Genomic DNA, 9,327 nt, shown 5'->3' with positions numbered 1-9,327 from the left:
AACCAAGCTGGAAACTGTCGCGCTTTGCTTTTCCCACTGTAATTTCGCATATCATTGAACCTGCAGCTGGGTTAAAGCAGCACGACTGCAAATTCGTTAAAAAAAAGAAAAAGCCAACTCGTATGTAACGACATGTCGTGTGAAAAGAGCGCGCCTGATTTAATTACTATTTTTTTACATCCAGTTTACTGTAGACATATCTTCACATCTTATGGTAAAAAATAATTTGTAAATGGATTTATTGTATGTTTATTATATGTCCACCGAGCGCTTCTTTTGTCCACCTGTATACCTATAAATATAGACTATTTATAACAACGATGCTGTTGAATTCTCGATTCTGATTGGCCAGAAGGTGTTGGTTAATGTTTTGTTACAGCAGCTCTGACAGTAGTTCCGGCTGCGTTTTAAACGTTAACTTCATATTAATGCGCTCGTAATTATCCGTCAAAATTTGGGCTAGCTCGTATTAAAAAGGGGGCGGGGTTAGTGTTGATAAGTTTAATTACGATTCTATTGACTCAGGAACCCAAGGAAAGAAAAATATCCCAAGTGACTGCTTTATAGAATGCTAATAACCCCTTTAAATTTCCTGGAAAAAATGATCATAATATGGATACGTAGGGAAAGTTGGAAGTTGAAGTTTGGAAGTCTATTTTTTGTATCTATATTCATATATGTAGTGCCCGTGTATAGGGAGGGGTTTTTTTTTTTCACTCCAGCCCTCTCTACACTTCTCCGAACTCTTTGGTTCCGGTCCAAACTTGTCAGCTAGACGACGGCCACCGGTCTAGCGTGACTCCAAATCTGATTGGTTCCGGTCCAAGGTGGCGCCCTTGTCACCTAGACGGCTCGAATCTGATTGGTCATGGTCCGTTGTGACGTCACTTGGCGGCGGTGGGCGGGACTGTAGCGACTCACCCGGCTTGGCAGGCGCGTGCCAGTGTAGAAAACTGACGGGCACGGAGGAGCGCGTGCAAAGTAGTGTCCACGGGACGAAGCAGCGGGTTGTAATGCTGTAGATTTGGACTGGCTGGATGTCAGCGTTCGCACTTTGACAGTTCAGGAAAATTGCTTGCACCTTCCCATTTTTTGGTCATTTTTTTTTATTTGGTGTCAGCAGGATACAGGCATTATTGGAGACAAAATGGACGAATAGCAATTATAAATGATATACATGCTTACAATTTAATCCTACATGCAAGGCTTTTGTAGACTATTCTGACAGTCTCATTTTATCCCCGGGATGATTTGGCTGCGATTTATACAAGAAAACGCATTTGGGATGTTAAGTCGGATTTGATGAATAACTCTTTTCAAGGACTTCTCATCGACTTGGACTGAAGAATCTTCTGCTTCTTGTAGTACATCAGCTCTCTGCGTGTTCTGCGTGAGTGTAAACATGCTCCAGTGCGCCGGGTGCGAGCGGCCCATCCTGGACAGGTTCCTGCTGAACGTGCTGGACCGCGCGTGGCACGCCAAATGCGTCCAGTGCTGCGACTGCAAGTGCAACTTAACGGAGAAATGCTTCTCCAGAGAGGGCAGGCTTTACTGCAAAACAGACTTTTTTAGGTAAGCACCGAGGCAGAGGAGGAGGCAAATCACGGAGATAAGACACATGGACCTTCTTCATCTATGAGCAAATATGTGTGTGTTGTGATCATCAGGCTGTAATAGTTATAAAATAATCACTGTGACGGCATTTGATTTATTTCAGAAAGTGTTTATTTATATCCAGAACATTCTACTAGACATTCCTTTTCATGATTTTTTTAACTGGTGACAAAAAAACCCCAAACGAATCATTTGTAACCAAAAATGTTCCTGAACTAAATATTTAGTTCATAATAATTAAGGAATTAACAGGAAAATGTTACTGAAAGATTCCATTTTCCATCTAGAAAATGTTCATTTATATTTTGTATTTTTCAGTAATAATAATAATAATAATAATAATAATAATAAAAGAGAAGAATAATCAATTACATTTTCATTTAGACTCAAAGGTTCCTTGGTAAAACAGAGGGAATGTTTTGTTTATATAAAATTATAAATATATAATGTGATTGCTAAGATTTGAAGGGAAGGTTATTTAGAGCAAGTATTTTATTTGGCTTCCCTCAGAACCCTTTAATAAACTGATGGCTCTTTAACCATTTTGCTAATTAATAATAAATAATTTTATCATTTATTACATAACAGAACATTTCAACATAATAATAATAATAATAATAATAATAATAATAATAATAATAATAATAAATACTCACCATAAAGGATTTTTTTTGTATGTTTGAAGCAACAGCAAAAATCATATTTAGCTTCTTTTTTTGGTTAGTGCAAAAAAAAAACCGTTTTATTTTTTTATGGAATTCAGATCAATTTAAAGATAAATTGTCATCATTATCCCATCACTATATTCCTCCTTTATTTTCCTTCCATTTCAGACTAGAACAGCAAAGAGTAAACACACTTCCACATTTTAATGCAAGGAATTTGCATTTCATGTTATTTTTTTAGGAATTTCATTTTTTTTTTTTTTTACATTTAATATATTTATTTTAACGCCTTGTTTTTACTCTCTTGGGCTAAATTGAGGTGGGGGGAACCCTCCAACCCCTCCAAAAACTCAATGCAAATATATCTATTTTTTTCCATTCCATCACCAGCGTGCATGAAGCTGATATTTTCTTAAACACACTCATGTGTGTGTTCCGAGGCTGTGCGCTTTGTTTACACGGTGCGCCAAAGCGCGGAGGAGAAAACGCGATAAGAGGATTAGAGCAATAACAAAGCGGCTCGGGGCTGAATAAAAAAAAAACCCGTCGCGTTTGTTAACCGTTTTAAGAAAAGAGAGGGGGAAAAAAGAGCATTTATGTAAAAGTGTAAAAGTGACACGCGCTCCCGGGTGCGTTTCATTGGATTTTCGCTTAAGTAAATCCATCACAACAATCCGAAATGATTCAGTCAAGTAATGTGCCTCTTATTATTTCACACCGTCCGCGAATCCGAAATGATTTACTCCTTTATATAGCCTGCGCGTGAAATCCGTGTGTTCCGCATTGCAGATTTTCACAGTAAATAGATATTAAGGTTTAAAAAAAGAAAAACAAAGAGTAAAATTTGGCACAATTATCGTCACGTGCCTTAAGATGCGCGTGAAGTCGATGCGTAGTCAATTAGGACTTGTATGGATCTTTTGGATTTTTAAAATCTTTAAAATAATAAATAAACCCTGTTTTTATTCGCATTATGTGGCATTTATTTGTTACTGTGAATCTTGATTCGTTTCTACCCTTAACCCTGTTTATAAAGCTCTTCGAGCGTAAGCCTCAATTATATCATTTTTTTAAAAAAAAATCTATTAATTATTTGTAATCCACCTCAGAGTCATCAATGCAATGTGCGTTATTTCTGTGCAGACGGTATGGCACAAAGTGTGGAGGCTGCTCTCAGGTCATCTCTCCTACTGACCTCGTCCGGAAGGCCAGAAGCAAAGTGTTTCACCTCAACTGCTTCACGTGCATCATATGCAACAAGCAGCTGTCCACCGGCGAAGAGCTCTACATCCTGGACGAGTCTAAATTCGTTTGCAAAGAGGATTACCTGAACAACAGCAACGGCAAAGACGCAAACCTGCTCTCCAGTACGCGTGCATTATTATTATTTCATTATTTTTATTATTATAATAACCTATAGCCTGCACAGTGCGTGGTGGTTTTGAAAATGTATCCTAAATTATTAACCATTCATGAAATCATTTCGAAAACTTTGTAAGGCAAACGTTGATTTTAGTTGAAAACTCAGCTAATAAGTCTGATATTAAATATGAGCATTTCTAACATGCACTGTGCACGTGTCCACACGCAATACATACACACATATATATATCCTATACATATATAGTATATATATGTATATCCTATACATATATATACTCCTGGTGATCAAACGTTGATTTTAGTTGAAAACTCAGCTAATAAGTCTGATATTAAATATGAGCATTTCTAACATGCACTGTGCACGTGTCCACACGCAATACATACACATATATATATATATATATATGTAATTAGCCTCTTAGTGCTAATGTTTTTAGAATAATATTGCATTTTGATCACACTTATTAGTTGGCATGTATAGCCTGCTCGAGTGAACGTAGGTCACGTGATTTTATGGATTTTCGGTTTAAACAGACATAAAAATGGAGGAATGATTTGTAAATAGTTGCAGGTAAACAGGCTGTTTATACGCGTAAAGCGTGTGCTTGTGGTTTTAGTTGGAGTAATAATGATAATAATAATTATTATTATTCTGTCAGTAACGACGTGCAGTGAGCCGAGCCTGTCTCCGGACTCTCAGGACCCGCAGGATGATGGGAAAGACTCGGAGGCGGGTCACCTCTCGGATAAAGACACGTGCAGTAATGAGAACGATGAGCAGAGCGCAGGAGCGAAGCGACGCGGCCCGCGCACCACCATCAAAGCCAAACAGCTCGAGACGCTCAAAGCGGCTTTCGCGGCCACGCCCAAGCCCACGAGGCACATCCGGGAACAGCTCGCGCAGGAGACCGGCCTCAACATGCGGGTCATTCAGGTAAGACCGAGCCTTCTCAAGACAAGATCACTGAAACATCACCAAGTGGTAGATAAAAGGTTATCAACATCAACAACAACAACATCAATGTTTACAAAAAAGAACCTAAAAGATTCAAACAGTCGATAAAATTAATAAGTTATTAACTTTATATATATATATATATATATATATATATTATATAACATTTTTGGGTGGGTTTGAAGTTTGCAAACAACTTAAAACAAACAAAAGCTGTAGATAAAAATGTGATTGGGAAAAAGAAAACTTGATAAAAGTTTTAAAATAGCTCTCTGCTTCTAGCTTTTAGTTTTAATGTGTTTTTTAATTTTTATTATTTTTTAAAATATTTTTTGTTTCTAATGATGTTTGTTAATAACCTGGACACCAAACAGCATGTGTAATAGATTAAAACTGAACCATTTTCACTTAACTAGAATAAAACATTTTTAAAAAAGCTGATAAAACGATATAAAGATAACGGTGCAAAGATCATCGGCAAAGGCCGCCTTGCTTCTTGTTTCAAAATCTGATTTAAACCTTTCTTGTCTTAGAATAAACCCCCAAACTCTAACAAACCAATAAAACAGACCACCACCACCAACACAACAACACAATCCAATTATTTTTACTTTTAACTTTTACCCCAAAATGAATGTTGACACAGAAGATAAAACTAGACATCAACTTGGTTGTGTTTTTTTTTTTAGAATGTATTCATATATGTTTGTTTGTTGGTTTGTTTTGTTTGTTTATTCATTCACTGGTCGGTTGGTTCTTGTTTGTTTTGTTTGTTTATATAGTCATTGATTTGTTTCTTTGTTTGTCTTTGTTTATTTGTTTGTTGATGTAGTAGAACAAACAAACTGGCCATCATTTGCTTCATCATTTGTTGTGGTTCCATATATGGCTTTTTAAAAACAAGAAATCAAACACAGCACACCATTAAAAAAAATTAAATAAATAAAATAAATAAATAAATAAATAAATAATTTTAAATGGATGGATTAATACCATTATGGAGCCTGTATTATTGTTTAACTTTTTAATTTTATTAGTTTTTTTTTTTTTATTTGGCCATGACCGAACTAAAACCGAATAACAAATTGAATCTGACACATAACCAAAACTGTGGAAAAACTATGAGCAATAAGTATAAGGAAAATGAAGCCATCGATGAAACAATGCCATAAAGCCATAGCTTATGATTCAGTGTGTTTTTTAATAAAACATAACTTTCCATACGTTCATAAACACGTCATGTGATGTGATTTATCCTAATAACAATCACCTGCTGATCAACTCTAATCAGCAAAACTAGATCCTCTCATCTGATTTTAAGGTGTAACTTGATTGCGATTTGCCCATCAATATATTAAAACCAACTGCTGAACCTGTGATTTTTTTCGTTCAAAACTAGAATCTAGTATCATTTAGAGCCTCGTTAAAAGTCTTATCTGCATATATGTTTACTTTATATCATAATAGTATTGAAAAGCTGAGTATCACAGTAACATTTGACAAGAATTCGGCTATACTGTGTAGCTCAAGGCCAAGTTTACATCTTATCAATTTTAAAAAAGAAAAATTAAGATTAAAATGTAGAATAATGCTGAACAGATACAGAAACAATGGAAACGGAATTAAAAAATAAACCAGACGACAGACGTGCTCACAGGATCGTGATGTTGTGAAGTCACTAGTTGCTTTATTTTTAAAATCCAGATGTGCGCTTTAGACAGCATCAGTGCTAATGGCGAGATGGAATTAACTCGGCTCAGTCATCACCCGAAGTGATGGAGCGATGGAAGCTCTAACGAGAAGAGCAATCCATCAAATCCTTCAAAGCAGGAGGCAAATCTTTGTATATATTCAAATGAAAATGATGGTCTATAGGTCTGATTATTATTATTTTTTTTTGTAACTGGATATAACTGGCAGGCAGAGGAGATAAATCTGCTCCTGTTTCAAACGAATACATTTAATATATGTGTATATATATATATGATGAAAATATATTACATGATGTTTTGTTATCTTGCAATGAAAAAAAGTGTGTTTGAGTTTTTATGTCTTGAAGTGCTTGACTAAAATGCATAAAATTCTTGACAAAGTGGATAAGATTACATTACAAATATACACAGAACAAAAGAAAGAATAAATAAGTAAATAATAAAATTTAAAAAAGGCCCTTTTTTTACCCTAATTTATGGCTTTGTCTCAATTCACATGCTGCTAGTTACTAGTCAAGATAAAAGTTGGACCAGTGCATTGATTTAGATTGATTATTATTGATTGGATCTTACTATAAATTGATCCTTGTACAATAATAAGAGACAGCCTAGGTGGCGGGTAAAATGTTTTGGGAAATGATAATCATTTAAAGGTGATTTTGCTATTTTCGAACAAAGGTGGTCATATATCGATCTGAGACTACAACGAATCATTAAGAAGAAGTGAAATCATATGATATCATGGGTGGCTAAAGGTTAAATGAAGAACACTTTAAGGTTGTTCCTCTTCCTCTGGGAAAAGTCTTAAAGGACATCTGATATCTGATATCAAAAAGCGTTAACAATAAGTACACTCTTTCCAGGGCACTACTAACACGTGTAATCATCATGGAAATGTGTATATTATTTCGACCTACTCTTTAGTACAGTGCTTCTGAGTTTGGATTGTTGCCATGGCAACCACCAACCCCCCCTTTTTTTTAAAATTTTTTTGAGCAGGTCTGGTTCCAGAACCGTCGCTCGAAGGAAAGACGTATGAAGCAGCTGAGCGCACTGGGGGCGAGACGTCACGTGCTGTTCCGCAGTGCGAGGAGAATGAGGGCGCTGGGGGAGCGAGTGGAACCCGCCGAGCTCATGATGCCCAATGGCCACTTCTCTTATTACGGAGGTGAGCTTTCCTATCCCTATCATAAACACAGAGTACATAACTTACATCCTGATTCTGATAACATAGCTATAAATAACACACATTTTAAACTGGTGAATTTGAAGTGTTTTGTTTGGCTTCATCAATTCTGACTAGCGTCAGAACTCTGACTTCATCATGTATTCTGAACAATTACGATACGTTAATTTTAACTAATGGATAAACACTTACTTCTCTTTCCAGGCATCGTGAAACATTTTGTTTTGAATGAAATGAAAAATCTATAAATGTCTACAAAAGCTGTTTCCTGTGTGCTGCCTTCAGATCATTTTCATAAATACATGATTAAAAAGTTGTAGGTTTAAACAGAGTTGAAAAATGGCCAGTTTATCTTACGTCAATTTGACGCTTAAGGAATAGTTTTCGAATACTTGTTTCAATGAGGTGAAATAAGGTCGGTTGAGAATCTATGGTTTACAATAACGCTCAACCCTGATCTTTCATCTCTCCAGATTATCAAGGAGAATATTACGGACCAGGAGGCAACTATGACTACTTTCCTCCATCCTCCCAAGCTCAAACTCCTGGTGATCTGGGCTACGTTCCCTCCTCAGGCCCAGCTGGCACTCCGCTGGGCACCATGGACCTTCACCATTCTGGACATCACCCCACTGGAGAGAGCCAGTGTTTTGGCGAGATGGTGCCACAGCATCCGGACGACTCCCCAAGCCCAGAGCACAGCATCTCAGCGGATGTGAGCGGCGCGTTCACCTCGATCAGCTCGCTCACCGTTAACGGATACAGCAGTCAGCTCTCTCAGCCTTCGTCAGAGATAAGCGAAGGCACCGTGTGGTAGCCGTGAGCACTCGGGCCGAGAGACGTGGCCAAACGGACTCAGGTTTAAGACAGCCTGTAAAAAACAAACGGACCAGATCTTAACGTCAGTTTTGATAGATCTATTATGTTATGTATTTATCTATTTATTTGTCTATTTATTTAATGTATTTATCTATTTATGGCCAATGTATGACTTTAATCGGTTTGTTTACATTTCTATTTATTCGTTCGGCAGACAATTTTATACAAATCGCTTTTATTACAAATGAAGCCAGTCGGTCAGGGGATTTGAACCACTGAACTCCTGAGTATCCCTGGTTGACTGTATATGAACTGTAAACATCATCGACGGTTCTGTCAGTAGCACTATTATTTGTCCTGCCAAGAAATTATTTATTTATTTATTTATTTACGTACGTCCATGAATACAAAGAAGCCACGGTATCTACCGCTTTGAAATTGTTTATTGCTAATAAATGGTTTATTATTGCTAATAAATCGGCTGATTTTTAGCATAACATAGATGGCGAGTGTTTGCAAAACATGTTTGGACATGTTCACTTCATTCTGTATCAGCTGCTTATGTTGTATTGTATATTTTATCTCGGTTGAGGTGTCATGTAAACAAAAACCCATGTGTGCAGTGGCTTTTTTTCCCTAGGAGCTCTCTACCAAATCTCATGCCTTCGAAAAAGGAAACTTTAAAAACCGTTCACGAGCCCTTTATTTGAAAATTAAATCTAACTTCTACAAGACAGAGTTGAGTTTTCTTGAGTTCCTGAAGTACTGATGCCACATCTGGAAACCAGTTTACCGCCTGGCGAAGATGGTCTACCAGTCTGACCAGCACAGTCTGTGTTTTGGCAACTGGTAGCTGGTAAGCCCAGACTGGGTTATTCACCTGGGATGAAACATCCCTTTACATCCCTGGGATGTAAAGAAACTTTTATAATAATGAAACAAAACATTTCTACATAAGAAAAATGACTACAAAAAGCCATAACTCCACCAAAT

General features: G+C 36.9%; 1 protein-coding gene across 1 annotated transcript; it reads left to right on the top strand.

Moving 5' to 3' along the window:
- Positions 1-971: 971 nt before the first annotated feature.
- lhx1b (LIM homeobox 1b) lies at positions 972-9,314 on the top strand. Its single transcript, XM_058383688.1, has 5 exons — positions 972-1,572; positions 3,423-3,646; positions 4,322-4,596; positions 7,329-7,497; positions 7,989-9,314. The coding sequence occupies exons 1-5, from the start codon at positions 1,403-1,405 to the stop codon at positions 8,330-8,332; spliced, it is 1,182 nt and encodes a 393-aa protein (XP_058239671.1). The 5' UTR covers positions 972-1,402; the 3' UTR covers positions 8,333-9,314.
- The last annotated feature ends 13 nt before the right edge of the window (positions 9,315-9,327 follow it).

Source organism: Hemibagrus wyckioides, linkage group LG28 (assembly GCF_019097595.1).
Source record: "Hemibagrus wyckioides isolate EC202008001 linkage group LG28, SWU_Hwy_1.0, whole genome shotgun sequence".
Taxonomy (NCBI): Eukaryota; Metazoa; Chordata; class Actinopteri; order Siluriformes; family Bagridae; genus Hemibagrus; species Hemibagrus wyckioides.
The sequence above is the reverse complement of the archived record's forward strand: the minus strand, read 5'-3'. Positions and strand labels throughout refer to the sequence as shown.

Bases quoted from the DNA above. Each gene is read 5' to 3' on its own strand.
- lhx1b (XM_058383688.1), top strand. From the start codon at position 1,403: ATGCTCCAGTGCGCCGGGTGCGAGCGGCCCATCCTGGACAGGTTCCTG. The intron at 3,647-4,321 runs GTACGCGTGCAT...TTATTCTGTCAG, and splicing joins AGACGCAAACCTGCTCTCCA to TAACGACGTGCAGTGAGCCG. The intron at 7,498-7,988 runs GTGAGCTTTCCT...TCATCTCTCCAG, and splicing joins CCACTTCTCTTATTACGGAG to ATTATCAAGGAGAATATTAC.